Source organism: Mustela erminea, chromosome 10 (genome assembly GCF_009829155.1).
Source record: "Mustela erminea isolate mMusErm1 chromosome 10, mMusErm1.Pri, whole genome shotgun sequence".
NCBI classification, from domain to species: Eukaryota; Metazoa; Chordata; class Mammalia; order Carnivora; family Mustelidae; genus Mustela; species Mustela erminea.
The window spans coordinates 51,383,432-51,410,457 of NC_045623.1; the positions used below are offsets into that span (position 1 = coordinate 51,383,432).

General features: G+C 38.7%; 1 protein-coding gene across 4 annotated transcripts in view; it reads left to right on the plus strand.

Moving 5' to 3' along the window:
- PTGER3 (prostaglandin E receptor 3) overlaps positions 1 to 27,026 on the plus strand; it is a 198,924-nt gene that overhangs the window by 64,010 nt on the left and 107,888 nt on the right. For 2 of the 4 annotated variants that reach the window (XM_032301835.1, XM_032301837.1), the window contains one exon: positions 20,778 to 20,869. The exons of 1 other annotated variant lie outside the window; for it this stretch is intronic. In XM_032301835.1, coding sequence (XP_032157726.1) covers positions 20,778 to 20,869 — 92 coding nt within the window. Of the gene's footprint in view, positions 1 to 20,777; positions 20,870 to 23,532; positions 24,303 to 27,026 lie in introns of those variants that run through there. One more of the 4 variants, XM_032301836.1, reaches the window with a different exon arrangement.

Sequence of the window (27,026 nt, forward strand, 5' to 3'; positions counted from 1 at the left end):
TGCCCAAGCAATGTAGTTCCTTATGTTGTGAGTCTCAACATATGTTTACTATGATATGCGGTTCAGTCTCAGTGATCATTCATCAGATGCTTCCAAGATGCCAGTCACTGAGCTAAGTGCTTAGAAGCTGTATTTCTTGCATCTCACAGGGACATTCATAGCAGAGGGTGAGGATTTAAAATCATATTTCCTTATTTTCTTGAGTCCTAAAGGAAATCAAGTGGAAGAAATGACTTGTTTCCTTGTTCTCTTTTCTGACTCTAAGCTAGGCTGTTTCCACATGAGAGCATAGTAGAGAGGAGGTCATATTTTGATATTTTACTCCTGGGCTTGTCTAAGTAACTGATACATAGACTCCAATAACTGATACATAGAGGCGGTAGAGACCATTGAGTCAAGAGGATTTTAATTGGATTCAACAAAGCCCTATCTGCAGAAGCTGCCTTCTGTGTATGTGTGTGTGTAAAGTGGAGTTAGGGACAACAGTGATGGGTTAGATTTCAAAGAGTAAAAGGCGAGTATTAATATAGCCTGAGCTCAAGATCTCCCTTTTATCTGTCATGTCTGTCAGGCTTCTAATTGGAATTTCATTTAAAGATGATTCTGCTTTTAAAAGAAAAACAGTTTCTTCTACACCCTACTCTTCACACTCCTGACACCAAACATGTGGGGTTTTCCCACATCAACTAATTCTTCAACAACAGCTGGGGGTCCTACCATTCAATTATGATGTTAAATATTCAGAGTGAGAGCAGACCCCCACATTAAGGGCTCAGTCTGAAAGATAACCCCCTACTTCAGATGCCAGTCACAAGTCCAGGCTTCCTGGACGTCTGACCAACAAGCCATATATCAGAGCTTCCCAGGACCCTCATATTGGGTTCAGTAATTTGCATGAATGGCTCACAGAACTCAGGAAGTCAGTTTACTTACTAGATACCAGTTTATTACAAAAGGATACAACTCAGGAACAGCCAGCTGGAAGAGATGCATAGGGAAAGGTATGCAGAAGTGGTACAAAGCATCTGTGTCTCTCTGGGTACACCTTCTTCCCAGCACCTCCATGTATTCAGTAATCTGGAAGCCCTCTGAAACACCCAACGTTAGGGTTTTTCATGGAGGCTTCAATACACAGGCATGACTGAGTAGGTCATTGGCCATTAGTGACTGACTCATCTCCAGCTCTGCTCGTCTCCCTGGAGTTCAGAGGGCAGGATTGAAAGTTCCAATCCTCTCACCATATGGCAAGTTCCCTTGGCAACCAGCCCTCCATCTTAAGGGGCTTTCTAAAAGTCACCTCATTAACATAAACTCAGATGAGGTTTAAGAATAAACTTAAGAAGCCCCTTTCACCTCTCTCTTACTGGGGCCCTTTCATAACTGGGGACAAAAACCAAATGTTATAGCAACACCTTTATCACTCAGAACTATCTCAGGAGCTGGGGATGAAGACCAAAATATATATTTTTATTATATTACCATATCACAGTATTCAAAAATTATAAAAACATAACCCACAAATTTAGTTCAACTGAGACTCAGAATTGAAGTGTCTTGGCCAAGGTCACACAATTTCTTAGAGACAGAGCCAAGACTAGTACTCATGCCTTCTTCCCAAGCTAATTTCAACCTTGGTGGTTTTTCTGACAGCCATTAGATCGCTGTTTAAAAGTTGGGATTCTGGAGCCACACGACTTGGGTTCAGATCATAGTTCTACTACTTACTAGCTGTATGACTGTAGGTAAATTACCTACCATTTCTGTACCTCAATATCTTAATCTGTAGTCAAGATATGAGTAGACCCTTCCTCTCGGATTGTTATGAGCATCAAATGAGCTAAAATACGTAAAACATTTAGGAAGGTGCTTGATATTAATTTTAAAAATGTGTTGAGCTATTATTCTTTTTAAAAGATTTTGAGAATCTCTCCTGATCCTACAGTACCCATCATAAGATCTAAAAATCCTAGAACTAGTGTTCTTTTTAGCAAGGGCACGGAAGATCCTCTTAGAAAGTAAATGCATTTTCTGGGTAAAAAAATAACACAGTAAAGCACTGCCAATCTCTAATGTCCCAGAAACAATACTTCATCAGCTCTAGCTACTTAGTAGGACCTTACAAGAATGAGACATAGAATAGTTAAAATTTAGTGATGGGTCTGGAATGAGATTTCTTTATAAAAACCAAGGAAAGGATGAGAGCTGAAAGGGGGACAAGTCTGGAGGGAAGGTACTGGTAGGATAAAACATACCTGAAACAAAAGCGGCCCCTTTCAAAATTCTCTTCTGTGCCCACATCAGAGACTGAGGAGAGAACGAGTCTCCACAGAGTCCCTAGAAAGGACTGGTGCCAGGGTCACCTCGAGCTCCTTCCCAGTGCATTTCTCTCCTCCCTTCTCACCCCATATACATTCTCTGTTCACTCATCTTCGGCCTCAGGCAATATATTGAATATAGCAGTGGAAAGAGAGAGAAATCAAACAAGTTTATAAGGAAAGACTGAGAATTTGGAGAGACGACAGGGAAGAGGATGTCATACCAGTCAGCCTTGCTGACAAGAGTTGTTGGGGGAGAGGGTGGGCTTTTCAAGAAGGGAGCAGGGAGCAAACCATCCAGCATCCATCAGGCGGTTGCTCTTCTCCCATAGGTTCCTTGTATCGTCAGCTCTGAAGTGTGAGGCCAGGATCAAGCCCACATTCATGTCCTTGTAGAGTCTCTCACTTTTCAGCATCAGTTTAGAGAAGGCAAGTGAGAGTAAGTGAGAGAGACACACACACACACACATACACACATATAGACAGAATGAGAATGACAGAGACAGAAAGGGAAAAGAGCAGTGTTGAGGCGATGTTCATCACCAATCACGTGGTAGCTCCAGGTCACTTAGATATGAATCAGAAGGAAGCCTGTGAAATGAATCCCAGTCCAGAAGGCAATTCTATCTGTCTCTCTATCTACCTATTAAGTGAACTCTACTCCACCCCAACATGGAACTCAAACTCATGACCCCAAGATGAAGAGTAACATGCTTTACCGACTGAGCCAGCCAGGTGCCCCAAAAGACCATAATGAAATTAATCAAATAGCCTGCTATTGCTTGAGCAAGAAGTTCGATCTCACCTCCACTACCTGTCAAATGGCCACGTGTTTCTCATATGCTGGTTACAAAACAAACAATTACAAATTAACTGAATACTCATTCCCAATGGTATCCTTTTAGCCTAAATACCCAAACACATGTAGCTCATAAAAACTCAAACATTAGACAAGCAAAACTCTTCTACAGAATCATGAAATGAGATATTAGGGCGAAGAGTTCAATGTGCAAAGGAGTTCTTTTTAAAGGTAATTATCTCAGAAAGTTGAAAATAAAGTGCCTCTCCCAGGCACTGTGTTTCTATGTTTCCCATAGAAACATAAGTGAATAGACCAAAATGATGTTAATAACAATTTGACATACGTTTATTTCATTCGATAATCCCAACTGCCCTGTGAAAGGAAATGGAGGCAATGTTATCATTATTCCCACATCATAGATAAATTAAATGAGATTTATAAAATTTAAGCAAGCTTGTCCATGTTTAAAGTGAGTTAAGATTGCAGTCCAGGTTTTACGATCTATTCCTGAGCTGTGTTGTAAGCCCAGTATGGGGAGAGAGCAGACTTGTTTCACACAGACGTATGATGCTTTGCCACTTCTCTTTGACCATACAGAAATACTGTAGAAATTTGGGGGAAATAACATGCAAACAATTTGAAGTCATCTTCAACTTTGGAACATGACCTATGTTAAGGCTCCCAAACCAGTCTCCTTATGTCAGGTCAAATCCTAAAGCCTCAAAGATTGTACATGTCCGGTAATTGATTCATTTTAAGCTAGACATGATGAAAGCATTATTAGTTTCCTTACATCAGCATGGTTTTTCTGTATTACTTTAGACGTTTTCTGGAAAGCTGCCTAGAATTTATTCTAGCTGATGGGATGCTTTATCAATGTGTTAGATTTTGGTCAACTGCAAAACAACCAAACCAAATCAAAACAAAACCAGAGAACAAAAATGACAATGGCTAAAAAGAAGATAGAAGGACATTTCTTTCCAACTTATATAAATTCTGCATATAAGCAGTCCTGGGATGATCTGGCCATTCCTGATCATTAGAGATGGATGCTATTTTTAGCCATTCTTAATGCACTGCCTCATGGTCCAATACAGCTGCTGAGGTCCAACCACTTATCTGTCTCTGTTCAGAGAAAGGAGGAAGAAGTTAAAAAAAAAAAAAAGAGCATTCCCTTCCCCTTAAAAGATTTCCCAGAAGTGTCATCACCTTTCTCTTGTATATAATTACCCAGAATTTAGTCACACAGCCACACTTAACAGGGAGAGGGTTGAAATGCAGTATTTTAATTGGATCTTAGCTAATAATCAGGGTTCTAGTATAAAGAGGGAGACAATGGATATTAGAAATGAACTGGCAATCTCTGCCATAGTAAAAAAGTAGTTCCTTATTTTATGTACCATTTCTATTATTGAAATATATTTCACATGTAACAATGTACAACACATTAATTTGATACATTTAAACGTTTTCATACAATTGTCATTGAGGTGGAAATTAGCACCTCTATCCCATTATGTAATTATCATTTCTTTTTAGTGGTTGGAATAAATCCTAGTCTTTCAGTAAACTAGATGATTATAATGTAATATTGTTGTCTATAATCACTATATTGTGTATTGGATCCCTAAGACTTATTTACTACTTGTTGCCAGTTTGTAGCCTTAAACAACATCTGTCCTGTACCTCCAACCCCCTTCCTCCAGTTAACCACCATTCTAATCTCTGTTTCTATGAGTTTGGCTTTTTCAGATTCTACCTAAAAGTGATATCATATCATATTTGTCTTTCTCTGACTTATCTCACTTATTGTTATGTCTTCATGGTCCATTCATGTTGTCGCAAATGGCAGGATGTCCTTTCTCATAGCTGTATCTCATGATATTTTAAACATATTTTCTGTATTTTATGTCAGAAAATCTATTAAGTTTTTGCCTAAGGATCATAGTTATTATGTTATTACATACTATATTCTACCATATTACTAAGAACAAGAGAAGCTGGATAATAAATGATTGGCTAAATTATTTTGTATTTAAATAACTGACTTCCAAACTATTGTTACAGAAGATGTAGATTCCAGTTGACCAAATTGTGACTAATGGGACTTTCATTATTCTTCTTTGTTTTTGTCACTTAGAGAAATGAGAATGTATTCAGGATTTAGACTTATCCTAACAATTAGATATGTATACAACATGCTGAATACTATTTAATTATATACAGTTTATAACATTTTTACTGGTGATGAGTCAAGATTTTCTTTTAATGCCTCACACAGTGTCTTACACATAAAAGATAGGCGATCAATGAATGCTAAATTGAATTGACCTCTGCTACTCAGTCAAATCTATTTGCCTGACAGATAAAAGACCCTTGATAGCTTCTGCTGGTATTCAATCACTAGTCTGATGACTAGCGTTACGCTAGCTCTGATTTAATCCGATTGTACTAGATGGTTGTGGGTTATTGCTGAGGACAGGCAGAACCATAGGGAATCAAATCCATTCCTGGCTATGTAAGCATTTTGCTTAGACAGTGATCATACCTGCAGCGTCAGAGATTAGGAAATCCTCCAGAATACTGAAGTGCATAGAGGTCAGTCAAATCAGCTCTGCCCTGGAGGATAAGGATTAATTTATCATGAAATTCATTACTCAGTGCAATTACCAAATTTACCATCGTCTTTAATCTTACTCAGTCCTTCCCAACTATTGATTTGGTAATATATTATAGGAGTATATTTGATTATTTTCTTTTTATCTGAGTTGTATGTCCTGTGGTTAACCTTTTAAATCATGGACATAAAATTACAGTAAGACCTTCCACTAACTGTCTCCGATTATAAGTTATACAACAGAACAAAACTTACACGCATTATAAGGTTTAATTTGTTTTTAGACACACACACCTGATTGTTTGGAATTAGGATGGCCTTCTTCTTTTTTTTTATTATGTTAATAACCATACAGTTCATCATTAGTTTTTGATGTAGTGTTCCATGATTCATTGTTTGTGTATAACACTCAGTGCTCCATGCAATATGTGTCCTCCTTAATACTCATCACTTGGCTAACCCATCCACCCTACTCCCCTCCCCTCTAAAACCCTCAGATTGTTTCTTGAAGTCCATAGTCTCTCATGGTTCTTCTCCCCCTCTGATTTCCTCCCTTCATTTTCCCCTTCTTTCTCGTAATGCCCTCCATGCTATTCCTTATGTTCCACAAATAAGTGAAACCTATGATAATTGACTTTCTCTGCTTGACTTATTTCACTCAGCATAATCTCTTCCAGTTCCATCCAAGTTGATGCAAATGTTGGGTATTCATCCTTTCTGATGGCTGAATAATATCCCACTGTATATATGCACATCTTCTTTAGCCATTTGTCTGTCAAAGGGCATCTTGGCTCCTTCCACAGTTTGACTATCATGGATGTTGCTGCTATGAACATTGGGGTGTATGTGGCCCTTCTTTTCACTACATCTGTATCTTTCAGGTAAATACCCAGTAGTGCAGTTGCTGGGCCATAGGGTAGCTCTATTTTTAACTTTTTGAGGAACCTCCACACTGTTGGAGTGGCTACACCAACTTGCATTCCCACCAAAAGTTTAAGAGGGTTTCCCCTTTCTCCACAACATTTCCAACATTCGTTGTTTCTTGCCTTGTCAATTTTTGTCATTTTAACTGGTATCAGGTGGTATCTCAATGTGGTTTTGATTTTAATTTCCTTGATGGCTAATGATGTGGAACATTTTTTCATGTGTCTGTTAACCATTTGTATGTCTTCTTTGGAGAAGTGTCTGTTCATGTCTTCTGCCCATTTTTTGACTTGATTGTTTTTTTGGGGTGTTGAATTTGAGATGTTCTTTACAGGATGGACTTCTTTTATTGCAACAGATGACACAACAGTGTCATCTTGGACACTGTTGCATTTTCTTTCCTGGTCACCTTTATAATGCATTGAACTGAAAAGAAAAAGCTCATAATCAGATTTCTGAAGGTAGTCACTACATTTATTTAAGAGCTATGGACATTTGTTTGGCTATTAAGCATCTCTACTTTTGTTAATGGCTAGGGTGAAAATGGCACAGTGTACAACTTAGATATTTTTAAAATTTCTTTTTATAAATTTTGTATAAAGGACAAAAATTCATCACAAATCCATGTTCTCTGATGGCTGAGGCAGGGGCTGGGAGGTGGGACAGTAGAGGATGGATTTTTTTTTTTAAAGATTTTATTTATTTATCAGAGAGAGAGAGGGAGAGAGAGTGAGCACAGGCAGACAGAATGGCAGGCAGAGGCAGAGGGAGAAGCAGGCTCCCTGCCGAGCAAGGAGCCTGATGTGGGACTCGATCCCAGGACGCTGGGATCATGACCTGAGCCCAAGGCAGCTGCTTAACCAACTGAGCCACCCAGGCATCCCGAGGATGGATTTTTCAACTTACAATTGAATGTTTTTCTCACTTTGTGTTAATACAGTGTCTTTGAGGGAAATGTTCTTGTTTCACGGTTTCTCCCACTTCCCCTTCCCTTACCCAAGATAGCATCTAGGTGATGGAGAAAGCTTATGTCCTCTCATGATAATGGAGGCAGATAAGGAGAGGCCAATTGTCTACATATAGCCTTAATCCTTTCTTTTGGCTCCTCCCATTTTCCCTAGAGTTTGGTCTTGCTGGTTGTGGGGAAGTTGCTGGCATCCCGGCTGACTCAGGGCTAGTGAATCTGGTAAACTGTTTCCTCAGCACATTTTGAGCATTGGGGTCCTACTTTACTTGACCCCGTTTTTTCTTACTGACAGAGGCTCCGCCATTCCTTCCTCTGGACACTGGCTTCAGCTATCTAAACCCTAGGGATGACCATGGCCATAAACATAGCAGCTCCATAGTAGCCCCTCAGGCATTCAGCTTTTCTTTCTCTTCTATGAACCCCAGGGGGCCTCCTCTACCATGTGAAGGCTGGGGATACTCAGAATGATTATGGCCTCCTCTCTGCCATTCCCCTTCTCTAGAAGCAGGCACACATATGTGCCAGGGCAACCTGTGAGGCTGTGTCCTCAAGAGCTCAAAACCATTCCTTCTTTCCATTTGGGGTTTCTATTCTTTATGTCATCCTTCCACTTCTGGGGTTTGATGTTGAGACAGTTATGGAGCAGTAAGGACATTATTCCCTCATCCCAGCACTAGATAGTTAGTCTTTTGTCTACAGAGATCCCTCCATGTTTTCCTCCTTCTTATTGATAATCAGTCACCCATTTCCCTGGGGCTATAATGATAGATGGGTTGCCACAGGTGTGGGGAGGAGACCAAAAGAATACAGTTAGCAACCCAAAAAATAATTAAGCAGTATTTAAGTATTTAAAGGATATTGCCATTGTTTACTAAAATACCTTATCTCTTCGGAATTGCACAACTTCATTCCTTCCCATCTGTGAAAAAATACATTTAAAAGTATTTTTTTCCTCTCAATTGATAAGTAGTAATGTGAGTTCCTAGACTACCCTTCTTTTTTAGTAATTTTGAATAGTTCAAATAATCTCATCATTTTGATCCATCTAAAGAATATCATAATTTAAATCAATTAGCAGCATCAGAGCTAGCCACAATGGCCAAGCCATACATGCTGTATGTCTAGTAACAAGTTCTCATTACTCAACCCAACAATTATGGGCACCAAGAGGCATTTGGCCAGCTCAAGTTCTCCATGATGATAATCCCTGCAGTGCGCAATCTTTTAGAAACTAGGCTCGGGTTAAAGTCTACTGGGAATAGGGCTGTATCCTCCTGCTTCTGAGAGCCAGGAAACTGCAATGTGGAACAGACCAACCAAATTCAGTGTCAGAGAGCCACAAGGATGGTGCAGGAAAGAGTTAGTCTCCAGTGTACCGTCTTGTTGAGACCAATCAATTGTTTTTCCTTTTGAGAGGTTTACCTTAAACAGAGGAGTGCATAAAAGATAAGGCAAGCTGTGAATTTGACCAGGTGTGCATGGTTATCACTAAGATTAAAAAAAATCAAATCTCCCTTCTCTATATATAGTGCATTGTAAATCAGCCAGCAAATACTAACTTGCGCCATTCTGCATCAGACATCATGCTGAGCTCTTTGGAGTTAGAGAATATTTACAATACAGTCCTTGATGTTAAAGCTAGAGTCTGTTGAAAGATCATTCATTCATTCAGCAAATACATATTGATTGAGTTCTTCCTTTGTGCCATGCATTGTGATTTGTGGGTACAAGGCAGAAACAAAATAGATATGAACCCTGCTTCCATGGAGCTTATAATCAGGAAATACTGTATTCAGTAAGTGACTCCGGCTGTAACCAAATATCCCCAGTTCTGCCATATGGCGTTCCTTTCCTTTCCCAGCAAATAAAATAATTCAAGCACGTTCTGGGTAACTTCGCAGGTGCAGTCCCTCCTGAACCCGCTGATGATTCCACTGTCACTTGGCAGGTCTCATTCTGGATTGGCTCTCTTGCATTCCTGCTGGTTCCTTCAGGTTTCTGTGTTTGGCTTCTCTAGGCGGATGTCCTCTCCCCGCAGTGTTCACCTCCACACTCTCCGTGAGCCTCTCCCTTCTTTCTCTGAGGTCTCACAAGCTCTACTTTGTAAGAATCTTTATTGAGGGCTTCATCTGAGGAAGAGGTGAGCAGAGAGGGAGGAAGTGAAAAAAACAAACAAACTAGAAGTTAAACCCAGGGATAACTACTCCTTAACATGCATTGGTGTTCACAGATGGACACCATCTATCTCAGCCTGCAGAAGTTTGTTTGGGTAACACTCAGACTTTCTTTCAGGGTCCCAGGACTGTAAGCCTCCAAACCTGCTCCAGCTCTCAAACAATCCCTCCTCATGAAAAAAGACGCCAAACATTGTTTTACCTCCCAGAAACACAGGTCTGTCCACCAGGAAGGCTGCGCTTTACAGCAGTCTACAGAGCAATTCTGTGCCTGTCTTAACTCTTCCCTTCTTGGCCATGGACTTCACCTTTCCAAAACCCAAAAGGCTCATTTAAGTATTTTCCCAAACAAAAAGAATGGAATTCCCACAAAGGTGAATTCCACTGCTATCTTTGTATCACAGAAATGCCTTTACTTTGTTGTGTTCTGCCCACAAGTAAGGGGAGGCCAGGAATGATGTAAGAGTGTATTATGTGGCACCCCCCCCCACCTTGGAGGCCAATAGCAGAAGGATGAATGAATTCTCCTGGAGGAAGAAATAGCTGGATATTGGGAGGCAGGTATATGCGGAACAGCATTTCAGACACAACGAAGAGCATGTGTAGAATCCCCAAAGTTCTAGGAGGCACAATATTCAAACAACAGCAAGGCAGGCACTGGTGAGGCATGGAGAAGAAAAGAGAGATGAATTAAGTCCGAGAGGTGGACAAGAGTCTCATATACCATAAAATTGATTTTGACCTTTATACTAAAGATCATAAGAAAATAGCAAGCAAATAACAAGCAATTTTATGAAGCCCATGTGTGGGCATATTTGTGAATGTATGTGTATAATGACAAGGTTTTATCAACATCTGGGTGGAGAATGGCTTAGCTAATGATCTCGGGTGGCATATGCTAGATGCTAAATGAGCAGGAACAGTGGTATGTACTGATATTATCCTACACAAATGTAGATATATTAGACATCAAAAATTTCTTCCCAAAGCTCCAGGAAGAAGGAATACTGTAGCCACAAATGATGTTCCTAAAGTGTAAGACAAAATATAATACTGTGATAATTTATCTAACAGGTCTATGTGACTATACACATTGCTGAAAACGTACCTGGTAGGATAATCTTATGGAGGAAGAGCTCCTCCTGAGTTGACATCAAAGGCAGACATAAGGTAAAACTAATGAAGCTCCAGCTTCGAAGCCCATCCTTCATGAGGCCTTTTGGACCCTGGGCTCATATTCATTTTATTAAAGAAAGTTTCATACTCTTCAGGCTCCCCCAAAATCTGGACCTACTTCTGTCTGATATAATACCGAGGCATTCGTGGAGAAAGTGGGATCTGAACTAGCCTTTGAAGAAAAATTAAGTTTTGTATATGCCAAAAGGAATGAGAGCTCTTTTGTGCTGAGGAGAACAGGAGGGACAGTAGTAGTGCATGGGGTGATCGGGAGGCAGTGAGTTGATTAATCAGTGGAATCTGCTTTTCCAACTCATCATCTGGGGTGTCCGTAGAGACCTAGTTTAGCTTTTTAGGTTCTTTGGGATATAATAAATGGAGTACTTCTCAGGTTAGCTCAAGCAAGGGGAGGTCTATTGTAATGGAATATTATGGGCAAGAATATGTAGTCTGGGGTTGGAGGAGAGGTCAGGATTCAGAGATTCAACCTGCGGAAGAAACAGAATTTCACACTCGTCTTCCACCGTCATTGGACCTAACTATTTTCTACCTGCTTGATAGTGTTTCCATTACCAACTGACGAATCTCTCCCTGTGGTCAATATAAATTCTTAATTTAATAATTTTGTTTGCTTACAATACCTGCTTCCTCGTGGCTCTGGTCCTGCTCTGATCCTCATTTTCTTAACATTTCAAAATTCAGGTTCTCTGAGAGGAAATTTCTGCCATATCAGTTCATTGTTCCTTGACTCGCAAGGTCATAGATCAATGGCTAGCCTACAGCTTGCGTTTGTATACCTTTTCCAGTTGGGTATGCCTGGCATGCAGAATCCTTATACAAATATGGCAGCCTGTGACTGCCCCGTCAGCAGGGGTTGTGCAGAGGAATTTCCCTTGTGAGAATCTGGCGTAATGAATGGCATGTTCAGTATAGTTGAAATCATACTAGCTCATACTTCCTGAAAGCTTCCACTCCATCCCTGTGTCAGGTTCTATTCTAAGCACTTCCTATATACTAACAATCTGGTGGGGTAGTAACTACCTTTGCCCCATTTAGCTGAGGAGGAGGAAATTGATGCCCTGCAGATTTAAGTTACTTGCTCAGGATCATGCAGCTAATAACTAGTGGAACCTGGGTTCTAGCCAGGTAGTAGTTTTTAAAGTCCATTGTCTTCTCCATCATATGTGAGATTTTATCTGAGATTTTAGGAAGGCTGGTTTGTAGCAAGGTCAGAGGCAGAGAAATCACTTAGGGGACTAAAGTATGTTGCAGTGATGCAGTGGGTGAACAATAAAGGAGAGACTAAAAAAACAGAATGGATGGGAAAGAGAGGATTTCTCAGACATGTACAAGAAAACAAGAGCCACTTGGATTTGATGATAAGTTGGAATAGGGGTTTTGGAATAAATATTCAAATGAAAAACATTATACATGCCCTCCTAATGAAAAAACAAACCGGAGAATATACTTAAAATTCCTTAGCATGGAAAAATGATTACTTGGTTGATGGAAAGTACAGTATCTAAAGACTTTATCCAATGCTATGGAAAAAATTGTTATATTCTTTCCTACAGAGAAGTATCATACCAAGAAAGTGTCCCTGCCTCTAGATATCCCCACAAAAGGCTGGTTAGACTAAGTTATTGAGAAACTCTGGTTTTTCTAATTTAGGTCATAATTTTGAAGGAAAAACTTTTCCCCTTCCTTTGTAGCATGGAATAAAGAAAATTTCTAGGTGAGCTATACCTCGCATGTTGATATTCAAGCTTCCCAGGGTTTCCTGGGGAGGCAGATGTGAGGGCAAATATGCCAGGTACTGTAATAAATGTGGCAGAGGTGTGAATGATATTCCCTGAAAGTCAGAGGCTTCAGCACCTACTGCTGTCTGTGGGGTCTGAGACACTCCTCTCAGAAGCTGATATTTAACCTATACTCCTTCTTCCTGCATTAGGTTGCCAGCTACCCATCATCCTCAGTTTGTAGATCCAAAAACTGTGTCCAAGTGTTAGACTTCTTTGAGTGGTAGCAGTCTCGTCTCCCCGGTCACTCTGCAGCTCTACCCAATCTTAGTTCTTCTTTTTCACATCCTATACGTCTTGATAAAAACTCAGACTCCACCTAAGTCACTTTTATTTCCCTTCTCTTGAATTCTTCAGGTGTTTACCATCTGTCTTCTTGCGAGGAAAACGTTGTTCACTGTATTTAAGGTACATTCTCTTTAGACTGTATTTTAATGTTTTAAAAAGGAGAAGAGATAGAATGCCTTCAAAAGGCCAGGTTTAAGTCAAAGTATTAGAGGCCACCTAGTCTAGTTACAGGGTAATTCCTGTTGGTCAGAAGGCTGTAAAAACCCCAAAGATGAAGTTCTACTGAGGAGGAAGTGGTAAGACATTGGAGAATTTAGTGTCGTTCTAGCTGCTCAGAATCTCATGGAGAGCCATGAGAACAATCACTAGGTCTACCTCTTATTCCTCTGAGAAAAGAGCAGAAAAAGAAGGACAGTTTTGAAGAGTAAGGAGCGAGCACTGTTTCTGCTTGTTGGTAGTGTGAAATAGAAGGACACGGCTTAGACATGGTGAAGACCAGCATGCGTAGAGGGACTACAGATGATCAACAGCTGTATGCCTTTCCCTAGAATTTGCTGAAGGTTACGTATCTATCTTTATTTCCTCTACAACACAATTCATTAATTGATTTTTTTTAAATCAGAAAGCAATATTTTTACAGTCAGGTAATGAATTAAGAGCCAAAGTTCTAGTTTCTAGTCCTGGTTCTAGGTCTACACTTGAGCAAGTCCTTTTACTGAGCTTTAATTTTTTTCATTTATGAAATGGAAATACTATCAACCTACTTAGAGACATTCTATGTACATCATTCATTTAAACATCAAATAGTAATTAAGCTGTATTGTGGAAGCCTCTGGTCCAGTCACTGCGGGTGCATCAATTGAATAGTAGCAATAAAAATCTCAGTCCTGTGGGGCTTGTTGATTAGTATTATGGGCCAGGCTTTCTCCCTTCCTCCTGCCCTCCCTTCCTCTCTTTCTTCCTCTCTTCCTTCTTTTCCTTCCTTCCTTCCTTCCTTCCTTCCTTCCTTCCCTTCTTTCTTTCTCTTTCTTTTCTTTCTTTCTTTCACTATTTGCTGAATAGCTATGATATACTGTAGGGTTATTTATAAGTGGATCAAATCTGTAAATTAGTTATTGGGCTTTGTGATGGAACAGAAATGAGGAAGCTGACCCTTAGATGAGACTTTGCTGCAAACAAGTTCTCTGACTATAAGACATAATGTTAACTCATATCTTTAACCGTAGATGAGAGTCAGACTGAGTGATTACTTTAGCTTTAAAATGTGCGGTTTTGTTTACTTCTACAGGGATCACAATGGTGACTAAGAATACTCTCAGTTCTCAGGATATGGGTTGCAAAATTCCAACAAATAAGATGATGGCAAAAGGCACCATGTTATACTCTGGAGTGTGATCATATGCCATTTTCTGTCATTTTCTTGTTATTTCATTTGTTTCCCTGCTATATTACACCAAGGTAGGAATCAAAAAGTGCATAATATATATTATTGCCTGGATCTAGTAAAACTCGTTTGACACCAGAAGCCTAGATCTGCATTTCAGTATTCTAAAATGATCTCTATTTCCCCCCCTTAAGTAGGCCAAATTCTGTCCCTATTGACTTTGACCAATGACTTATTTTTTATATATCATAAAAATACAAAGTTTGGAAAAAATTAAATTTAGTTCATCCTCCACTAGAATAATTTATTCATTCTAGATTAATGAACTTATTATACTTGTATAATGAGAGAGGGACAATCTTATAAATATTAGACCTTAATATGCAGTGGAGGTGTATCTAGCCCAAATATTACAGTACCAGAGATGACAATGAACACCCAAAGTTTCCAAGACACTAGTTTTACTGTCATGGGGATGGGAGACCATGAGGCAGTATGGATTCTAGTTAGCATGTATTCTGGAACCTGACTCCCTGCATTTGAATCCAAACTCAGCCACATGCTGCTGGGTGACCCTGAACAAGTTGTTTAACCTCTCTGTGTCTCAGTTTTCTCATTTGTCAAGAGAAGATGATAGTTCAACTTCGAAGAATAAATCTCATTAATATTTGTAAAATGTTTAAAACAGTGTCTGAAAAATGGAAAGTACTTTATAATTTGGGGCTATTATTTAGGAGAGAGTTGGAGAGGAAGTAGGAGTAACAGATGCAGCACATAGAGAAGCTGGGCATAAAAAGGGAGGTGAGAAACTGGATTGCAAGCACAGGGAGGGGAAAAGTTCAGGCAGTCAAGCATAGGTGTTTCTGTGTCTTTTATTTCTCAGGTCAGGGGAAGTCTATGAATATTTGAAGGTGGATGGAACAAAGCCAGTGAACAGAAAGGTGGAAGAAGGGAAGGATGCTGTGGGGGTGGGATAATCTGTAATAAGGACACAAGTAATTAGAGAGGATAGAGGGTAAGTACTTATCGAATAGCTTCTGTGTTTCCCAGAAAGCCAGCCAGACAGCCTTTACGACATGTTACAAATCTGGAATTGAAGTTCTGAAGAAAACAATGCGGACTGCCATACCCCTCAGCTGTTCAGGATCAGGCAGTGGATGGGAGAACTTAGTGAGCTAGTGTGGGGTGAGTGTCTCCTCAGAGGACACTCTAATGATATGCTACAGAGGAACTATAGCCCTGGAGTTCAGCAGGGTTATCCTGGAAGGAGCCTCACAGACAGACCAACACAGTGTTCAACAGACAGAGAGAGGATAGCTCTGGGAACACAGGCGTCGGGCATCTGCAGCCATACCATAGGCTGCCCAGAGGCCACCAACAGGCCATGGCCGTAGACAAAACAACTAAGCTGTGTTCAGGTGTCTGTGGAGTGGCCACTTACACATCAATGTTTTTGTCACAATTTCCACAGGAACATAATGTGGCCCAAGAGGCAAATTCGAATTGAAGATCTCACACACACACACACACACACACACACACATACAGAGTCTTTTCTATCTGCACTGGAATCTTTTTAAAAAAATGTCCTATAATATGGCTTAGAAAATAGAGTCTCTTTAACTGAAATGTTTGGGCTCTCCTATCCGGAGAGAGGACCAGCATCATTGGCAGATTGGGTATCAGGCATATTTGGTAATTTGAGAAGAACACACAGAACTACAAGCTTAGCTGAAACAAGAGGAATAGGACTTATTTGGGACAGAAAAATTTTTTTTATTATTTTTAATTTTTTTGACATTTTCTTGAATATGAATGAATGAATGAATGATGTTCAGTTAGCCAACAGGAAACTCTTGGGCAGCATAAACGATACCATCTTCATGGTGACAAGGGGTAAAAGGCTCAAGAAAGGCTCATCAAGTCCTGTACATCCTGCACTCTCAGGAAGATGCATACTTGAGTGTGGATGAAAACCAGTGTATTAAAACGGTAAAGCATTTTAAAAAGTTTGGCACCGCCTGACATATAGTGGGTTCTACATAGGATTTTGTCCCTTTCTCTCTTCCACCCAAGGTAATTCTTTTTTAAAATACCACTTCTCAATATAGATTAAAAAGTTTGGGCCCTAACCAAAGGGATCCTAGGCATCAAGAGCAGGAGTAGAGAAGATTATTTTCAACAGGACTCCCTTCCCGGAGTTCTCCAGTCCAGGCACACAGCAGCCTCCTCCACTACCACCAGCTAAACTTGGCTTAATAAATATATGGCAGGTAATGTATCCCACAAAACTGGAGTCCTACCCAGAACCTCTCAGATACAATATAGCAGTTCTGTGTACCCATTCCCTGCTTCTGCTTACTTTGCTGCTAACTGCTCTCACTGTGACCTTCAGAGGCTCACACAAGGTCAGAGCCAGAAGGGCCTAGGAGTTTTGTTCCCCTCAAAGCAGCAGTGACTGATGAATGTGGGAATAGAGAAGCCCACACCCCTTGTTTGTAAGCGAAACAAATTTTGACAGGTAATTTATACTCCAGGGTTTCCCCAAGGTTCAGACTGAGGCTGGAATCACTTAAAATTTCACTCCTGCTTGGCTTCTCCTTCAGTGTCCTACTTTCCCACTTCCTGACTCATTCGTTTTTTTCCTTGGAGCACATTCTTAATAAGTCACTTGCATACAAACCCTTGCCTTAGGTTCTACTTCTGGGAGTACTCAGTCTAAGACAGCCCTCACTTATTCATTCATTCACTCATTCATTCACTCACTCATTCAAAAATGTGCACTGAGTGCCTGAGTGCTTTCTTCCCAGTCCTGGGAAGAAGAGCTATACACAGTTAGATAAGATGTACCAATAGATACTCTCAAGGGAGATGTGGGGGATATAGAAACTACCTATTTCTAAGCCAAGGGGAACTTTTAATATATGAACGTATTATTACACCTGAAAAAGTGACATAAATATAGTAGGTTCTTGTGGGTGCTGAAAAATTTGATCAGTCCTTGTCTCGTAATATTGACCATTGAGAAGAGCCAGTCATTTACTTAGAAATCAATTTATTCGCCAACATTTATTGGGCTCCTACTGCAAATTCGAGTTTGTCAAACTGACAGACTATGTATAATTTGAATAATGTATACAAAGCTACAGGAATATAATAAAAGAAATAATGCTTTTCCAAGAAAATGAAAGGCTGGGTCTTGGAGGATAAATAGGATGAATTCTGGACAGAAGTAGAGAGAGGCATTTTAGAAAGACAAGAGCAAACTCCGCAGTGATCAGGTGTGAAAAAGCATTGGCAGGGCTCTGATTGTATAGTTTAGGGACTAAATCAAGGCTTCCATAAAGGAGAGAGGCAGGAGATTAGAGATTAAGCTCAAGATACAGGATGGAGCCACTCAGCAGTGGGTCTTTAGTACTCCAGAACTTTATCCTGTAGCATTGGGGAACATTCAAGGATATGAGGTTTGCCTTAGAAATAGTACAAGGGTCGCCTGGGTGGCTCAGTTGGTTAAGTGTGGGACTCTTGCTTTTGGCTCAGGTCATGATCTCAGGGTTGTGAGACAAGTCCTGTGTTGGAGTCAGTGTGTGGTCTGCTTAAAATTCTCCCTCTCCCTCTGCCTCTGCCTTTTCCCCTGCTTGTGTGCTCTTTCTCTCTTTCTCAAAAAAAAAAAAAAAAAAAAAAAAAAGAGAATATGAAGGATGTGTTCAAGAGTTTGAGAAAGACTTGGGTCAGAACATTAATTAGTTAAAAGATTGTTCCTAGGTTAAACATAAAGAATTTCCAATATTCAACCATTTTTGACCTGACGGAAATGTCAAGTTCAAACTGATCAGCAAGCCAGGAAGAACAGGAGTGAGAATCTGAACAATGGCACAAAGACTAGAAGGGAGGACTAAAATAAAAGAGACCCAGAGGAGAGAAAATTAGCATGAAATGAACAATCCGCTGGCTGCGGGGCCAGAGTTAGCTGTAGAATATTGGGTGTGACAGTAAAGTAGAGTTTTCTGAGAAGGATGGAGTGAATCATAGAATGTTTGCCAGGGAAATAGGGCCTACTGGAGGCGTGGTGTAGAGAGTGTGGTAGGGAATCGTACGATGCTTCCCACTCCTGCCTCTATCCCATGTTACCTTGCAGTGCCTCGTGTCTTCAGTTCCTTCTTTTTAAAGATTTTATTTTTAAGTAATCTCTATACCCAGGGTTAGGCTCAAATTTACAGCCCTGAGATCCGGAGTCACGTGCTCCACCGACTGAACCAGCCAGGCACCCCCTTCAGTTTTTTCTTTTTCTGCTCCCTGACATCAGGGAGACATATGATACCCAGATTCCTACAGTTGTATCTGCTCCTAAAGTTAAGCCAACAAATAATGCAACCCAAAGTACTTCATTAAAGCAGGCCTGTTAATAGCAGGAAGAGAAAAGCTTCGTGGTCCTCTAGGACCAATCTAACCAGATTGTTCTTTAACAGGGACACATAGGGGATTCTGAAAGTCTTCGAGAATAAACAGAAAATCCTGTGGGGGTTGTTTTCCTACTCTGACCTCAACTCTGAGCACTCACCCAGAACCACAATATTTCATTTTTTTTTATTTAAATTCAATTAGCCAACATATAGTTCATTATTAGTTTTAGATGTAGTGCTCAATATTTCTGTTTAAAGTGCCACTAAACTTCTTCTGTTTGTGCTGCAATAGACATTGGTCAAAATGTAATCTGTGTTGTCAAGAAGACATGTCATTTCATTGTCTTTCAAATAACACTACTTTCCTAAAACAGAAATTATCTATTTGCTTAACACGGTCAGGACTTGGAGAACTACATGTCTGTCTGGATAGCTTATATCATTAATGCCACTTGAAATGGGCATGGACATACTGTTTAAAATGATCTTAACTAAACTTTTGACAAAGAAAACACTCTAGGAATCCAATAAAAAAGACCAAGGAAACATTGAATTTAATTTCTTTCTGCTTTTTCTTGTAGCAGTTCTTTGTGAGAATTTAATTTCATTCTGCTACTTCTTGTAAGAGAATTAGTGAGAAATGTATACAGAGGAAATATTTTTTCTTAATATTTTTTATTAAAACCAATGAACTTAAGCTACTATTTGGAGAATATTGTTCAGGCCTGGGCCTCAGCCAATTACACAGATGTGTTTATTCATACCACAAATACTGACTGTCTATCCACCAGACACTGCGGTAGTTGCTGGAGACACAGTGGTGGGCAAAACTAGGCATGGTCCCTGCACTCATGAAACTTGTAGTCTAGTGATAAGAACAAATATTAAACAAATAATGTTTAGTATTTAGTATAACAATAAATTTAGAATATTAGTATAACAAAAAATACTAAACAAACAAAACAAAACAACAACAAAAAAACTTTGTTTCCAAACTACAATGAGTTTCTGAAAAGAAAATAATGGGTATCACATAGTGGGGGGCCTGTCCTACTCAACAGGATAGTCTCTGAAGAAGTGATATTCCAAGTTGAGATTGGAAGGACAAGTAGGAGTCAGCCAGGTGATGAGGGAATTGGAAGGGCACTCTTAGCAGAGGAAGCTTCAAGTGCAAAGGCCCTGCGGTAGGAAAAAGGATGACACTGTTCATGATATTCATAGATGGCTAATGTGGCCTGAGCAAACAAAGCTAGAGTTGCAGCAGAGGCTAGATCAAATAGGACCTAGGAGGTCATGTTAAGAATTCTGGTCTTGGGCGCCTGGGTGGCTCAGTGGGTTAAGCCGCTGCCTTCGGCTCAGGTCATGATCTCGGGGTCCTGGGATAGAGTCCCGCATCAGGCTCTCTGCTCAGCAGGAGCCTGCTTCCTCCTCTCTCTCTCTCTGTCTGCCTCTCTGCCTACTCGTGATCTCTCTCTGTCAAATAAATAAATAAAATCTTTAAAAAAAAAAAAAAAAGAATTCTGGTCTTTATCCTAAGAGCAACAGAAAGTCACTGAAAGCTAGAGAGTGGTAGAATTGGATTTGCCTACACTAATCATTTGGCCAATGAGTTTTTATTCAGTATTTAACAAGTGCTGTGATAACTGCTCTAGGTACTTAGAAGTCATCTTAGGCATGGTCTCTACCTTAAGTAATATCTGGTGTGAAATTGTAGGAGGAAATTGAGGGTGTGTCAAAACTTCGAGGCAGAAATGAGATAGTCTTGGGAAGGTAAGATGTAAAATATCTTCAGTTGGTTATGGTCAATGCAAGTTGATGTATAGAGTTTTGGTTCTGCTTTTCTTAAAAGAATTTTGAAGGAAGAGTCTTCTGACAAAAGGAGTCATCATCAATAATTCTGTCCACTGAAACCCTCTGTCTGTTTACAGATCAGGCACCACACAAACAACTATGCATCCAGTTCCACCTCCTTACCCCACCAGTGCTCCTCAACCTTGATGTGGAGTGACCAGTTGGAAAGGTGAGATTTAGAAGCTGTCTAGATTTTCAGCATAGCCTTCCCCCATCTCTGTTCTGATCTGCCCTCATGAGACAAGGACAGAATATCTCTAAGAACTAAAGTGCAGATTAGGCACACACACCCAATTAAGCAGGACCAGATTCCTTTAAGGAGTTGTTCTTGTCTTTACAACTTCACTTGGATTTCCTCCAACCAAGATTTGCAGACTGGCTCCTGGCTGATTTTGTGGCCAGTCAAGTCTCCTGTAGTAAAAGAGCCTGCATGTCACTGAATTTTCACACAAAGAACAGTGTCCAGGAGTATTTTAAGGCAAAGCTACCCTGTTTTAAATCGACGTCAGAACTCAGTGTACTCCCTACATGGTCAACACACTCTTGCTTGCCCTTTGCCTAGATCTGCTTGGAATAAAATGTGTACTTTAATGAAAGAACACTCTAGAAAGCAGATCATGATGCCAAATATGATTCATAGTTGGTCGTATTAAATTCCAAACCTTAGTTTCCCCCCTCAAACACTTTGTTTCAATATTTCTGTTATTGATTGTAGGGTTAAATGGTCATGTGGCTATTGCTCCATTGTTTGACCTTTTTTTTTTTAGGTTTTCTTTTTATTAATTAATTAATTTTTTTATTTATTTCTTTTCAGTGTAACAAAATTCATTGTTTATGCACCACACCCAGTGCTCCATGCAATACATGCCCTCTGTAATGCCCACCATCTGGCTCCCCCAACCTCCCACCCCCCGCCCCTTCAAAACCCTCAGATTGTTTCTCAGAGTCCAGAGTCTCTCATGATTCACCTCCCCTTCCAATTTCCCTCAACTCCCTTCTCCTCTCCATCTCCCCATGTCCTCCATGTTATTTGTTATGCTCCACAAATAAGTGAAACTATATGATAATTGACTCTCTCTGCTTGACTTATTTCACTCAGCATAATCTCTTCCAGTCCCATCCATGATGATACAAAAGCTGGGTATTTGAGCTTCCCTATGACCTTTTTTGTTTTAATGAAAGAAGGTGAAAACTTTTAATTATTTTTTTTCAAACAAGACACACTTGGCTTCTCAAATAAGTTGAACTCTCCATTGTAATGGACAGTCAGCATGTTCATTTTACTTCATTGCCTGGGTGAGGCTGGGCACAATGACTCCACTATTCTGTGTAAGTTGTAAAGATGGATGTGGACATTTAAGCAGCTCAATATCCTTGGCCATTTGTTCTCCCATGACTGAAGTACCTGAAAGATAATCACTTCTGTTCCTCAGGGGAAGATCAAAATGTGTTTTTCAATAGAGATACAGTGTAAAACAATGCCTACAGGATACCAATAAACTGGCTGATTCTGGAACATAGCTTAAAAGTCATGGGGACAATAAAATTTTTATTCACTTTTTAGTCCCACATCTTTTCCTTAAATATATGCATGTAATACACCTATTCTGGGCACTTTCTTCTTCTTTTTTTTTTTTTTTTTTTGCTATAAACACAGATGTCCTTGGAGAACAAACGAAGGGAAAAGAAGGGAGATATGCAGTTCACATTTGTTTATTGGTAATCTCACTCTAATTTCATTTTTAATTTTTTAAAGTAAATTCTATTATCCTTTCCCTTCATTATGAAAATAAGCCAGCTCTCTACAGAAACTTTGCCAAATAAAGAAAATTAGAAAGAAAAGCAGCTTCCTAAACTTTACTTCCACTATTCAATAGAAACTCACCATTGTTTTAGTAAATTTCTTTCTCATCTTTTTCCCTTACACTTCACTTGATTTTCCTTTACATACTTAGGATAATATTATATGTGCATTATTATATCTTGGTTTTATCTAACTTAATGTAAAATAAAAATTCCCCAGACTACCTACAAATTATTTAAAAAGTAATTTTGGTATTTATATAGGTCTGTTAAAAGGATACATTGTAGTTTGCTAATCATAATCTGTGTTCAAATTTGGCACCACAATAATTGGAAATATATTATTACCTAAAGACTGAAATGCAATTAAAAATATTTCTGATTGTTTTCATCATACATTTACTTTAATAAATAAATAATATATAAATTTTTAATAATTTAAAGATGCTTATAGTGTGAATGCTTTCCAGGAAACTATAGAGATCTAAAATTCCATCAGCAACGTTGGAGAATTTCTGCTTGCTTCATCCTAACCAGCACTGCATATTATTTTAAAACACACACACACACACACACACACACACACACACACACACACTTCGTTGGTTTGATGGGAGAAAAATTGTGTTTCATAGTTATTAAAATTTGCTTTCTTCCTTTTATCTTTCTGGAGTACAGTTATACATTGATTGGGGCTTGTTTTTATGGAAAGTTTATCTGATCATTCAATGCATCTACAATTGATTCAGTGCCATGATTTAATTATTCTACTGGAATTCAAACTTGGAAACCAGAAAAATTACTCATAAAAAAAAGCATATACGTAGCATAATTAAATAACCTAAAAGCTTAAGTGATCCAAAATTCCAGTTATTTAAATTGCTTTTATTTACAAAACATATGTGTAATTACTTCAAACAAGAATGTTTCAATGTCTAAGACATATGTATTTCTCAGGACCTTCTCACATCACACAGAAAAAGTTCGCCTTCTCATGCTTATTACATCTTTCTCTCTCTATTCTAACAGATGAAAAACGGAGCTGAATTTTTATTGAAATTCCTGCTTGCCTGAGTTTGTGTATATCTTCCCACCTGAGAAGGAGAATTTATGTTTGATTTGGATTGTTTCTTCATTTTCATCTTTGAAAAAAATTTAGTATTTCTTCTTTTCAGTAATACCCACTGACACCAGGTTTATTATCATGCTTTGTGTCTCTGAGTATCAAATTGGCTTCTGGGACTGGGTTTTGAGTACATATTTAAGAAGTTGGGCATGATTTCACAGATAACGATTGGTGAAAAGTGTGAAAAAGAAAAACCCATTTTCCGAGAGTTTTCCTCCAACTTCAAACCTTTGCCTGAATCTCAACCAGTGCGGACATCTTTACATTTTATGGTAGTCTTGATTTTATAAGGAGTTTGAAAAAAATCAATATAAGCTTTCAACAATGAAAAGTTAACATTTTGAGAGCAAGAATTCAATGAATAGGACATAAACTTAAATGAGATAGAAAAGGGTGCCCAGATGGAGGCAGGAGGGTGCCATGATAAATGATATTTATGCCAAACATGTGATGAATGTATTGGAGATACTGTGTCCCTCTCGGCTAAGTTTGGAACTAAACATCTGTAGGTCTGTGTTCTGGTTATGTCTCACAGTGTACTGGCAATCAATGTAAGGGTTATGCGTCTTTGAAGACTGAAAAGAGTGGATGCAGCTAAGGACTTTCCTGAAATGTCACAGGAAACAATACTGAGGCTACATGATTAGCTGTTGTGTTAGAGCAGTAAAAAAAATCCAGGCACAGCCCTCTGATTTACCACTATCTGTTCAGGATTTCTTAAAATTTCTTCCCAGGTGTCACACAAAAAGGCAAAACTAGTAAGTGACATAGTTATTCAATAGCAAATTTTGTTACATTTTATACAAAAGAAACTGTCATCTGAATTGAAATGAGAAATTCTATGAACTTTTAACAAATACTTCTGAGCATTGGATGTCTTTCAGCTAATGTCCTTAGCTGTTTGTAAATTCAACCAATCTTTCTTTCTCTTGCCTTTATTCCCACTTCCGTACCTCCCTCCTTCCTTTTCCTCTTATCATTCACTTAATGCAACACGTATTTATTGAGTGTCCGTCTTTAGGCATTGTGCTAAGGGCAATGCTGTGACCTACATCTTAGGAAGACATGATAATATGGTAACAGTAGTTTTGCCATACAAGCCTGTACTGTGATTCCACTGTCATCTGTCAACTAGATTGAACCAAAAACAGTGAATCATTCCTTTAAGTAGTTGAATCAGTTGTGGATTAGCTGGAAAATTATATTCATTCGAACTTGTATTTTAAATGGCTTTATTTAACTCACACAAAGATGATGTATCTAATCCCTTTATTCAGGTTTAAATTCAATGAATTCTTTTGAGCAACCAGAATTTGCCAATAATCATAAGAATGTCCTTGCTTCTGTTACCACTATCTGTCTATCATCCATCTACGTGGTTGTCTGGTTGTCATATATTTATTATTTTATTTTTACAAAAGAAGCCCAAGTCTACAGAGGGCTTGCCCAATGTCACATGGCTAATATAAGAATTCAGATTCATTGTAAGTTCTTTGATTCCAGGTTTATTGTTCTTCCTATACTACAGTGGGGATGTGAGATCTGCCTCGATGATATTCCATTTATAAGACAATGTGATATAGTAATAGAAGCATGGGTTTTGGAATGAAACCTGGATTTAAATCTGGCTGTCCACTTATTAGCTCCTTGACCTTGAGAAATCTGATTAATTTCATTGAATCTCAATGAATTAATCAATAAATTAAAGATAATAATATTTTAATAATAAATTAAAGATAATAATACTAAAGATAATAATAAATTGAAGATAATGTGTGTAAAGTGAGTCTAATACAGTAGATGCTCAATAAATCTTAATTGCAACTAATTCTTTATCTAGACTTATCTCCAGCTATATAATATAAGTTCTCAATTTCAACTATAAACTGGCTTCCTGATTGTGTAGGTTTACATGTCATGGACAGAATCAACTTCAAATCTCTTGATGCTGTTCTCATTTATAATATTTTATGATTACTTTTTCCCATGCAAAACCTACCCATCTTCCACATGTGCAACTTTCATCTTGTCCTTGGGTCTTGAACAATTAAAGTATCTTTTTTTCTCTCCTTACCTTTATCCAACTCTGAAGTTACATAGTTCTCATTTTGATGATTATTGTATTATTCTTCAATTATTTTCATTACATATTTTCCCCCTTAACAAAAATTCTATTTCTTGGTGGGCAGAACCCTTTTCTTATATTTTCTTCATAAGTCTTTTAGCACTGGTGCAGTATTTGACCCCAAGAAAGATGCTCCTTATTTGGTAAATTCTCAATGAAGGTAAAATTTATGTACAATATTAGCAGTTGCCAATTTAAATGAATGTGATAGAAAGTCTTTCATTTCTGTGTTGCTATTCAACTTGGGAAATTTTATGTTAAACTTCCCTGATTTAAAAATGCTAATCCAGGCAGAATAGTCACCTGCAGTTTAATGTAATAAAGTTTACTAAAGCTAAAGAATGATCTTTGTCCAATTAGTTTGAAATCTGATGGAAAGACGGTATATGTCAGTATAAAATACTTCTGATGTTTTCATTTTTAACCTATAGAAATGTATCCATTTCATACTAAATTCACCCAAAATAATAAGCTCTGTAACATATGTTCTCAAGTATTCTAGATCATGATTCAGCAATACACGGATTCTTAACAAGGCTTTCCTCTTCATTTTTTAAATTACCATCCGTATACATGGATTCTCATAATTATGTAATGTGGTTACACTGAGAATAGAACTAGTCCTCAAAATAAAACAAATTTCTTCCATAAAGAGTTACATGTGCGAAACGGGGCTTGATCTACAGTTTTATTGTAATTATAGTGCCTACTGTAGAGCTCTGTGGAATACATATGCAAAACAAATCTGTGGTATTAATATGCTTTGCAGCTGAGTTGTATAGACCTGGTTCCTGACTGCATATAATATATTCTGTGTAATTTTAGACCTGCGACTTCTGTGTTGGAAGAAAAAATTCCTGCCTACTCCCACCTCCATCCTATTACAGATTTCATACAGCACCAGCGCAAGCCAGTATGAAACAGACAAACAAAAATAAACACCCAACTATGCTGTTCTCAGGAGAGGTTGGACCAGGGTACCATGAAAAGGAATGGCATATTAGGGAATGGCATAATAGAGAATATAAGGTTTAGAAGATTAGGCTTCCATCAGAAGCTATATTATCCAAATTCTTCCAAGGAGGGGGGAGAAAATAAGAGTCTTTATGTTTTATATGTATATGTGTATATGTGTCTTACATGTATATGTGGATTTTGGTCCCTGAAATCTATGAAAATTCAGACAAAGTTGAATATTCTGTTTTTACTGTCTATATGATTGACTTTAAAAACTTAAACAAGTAACACAACCCAGGCTATAAAGGAACATAT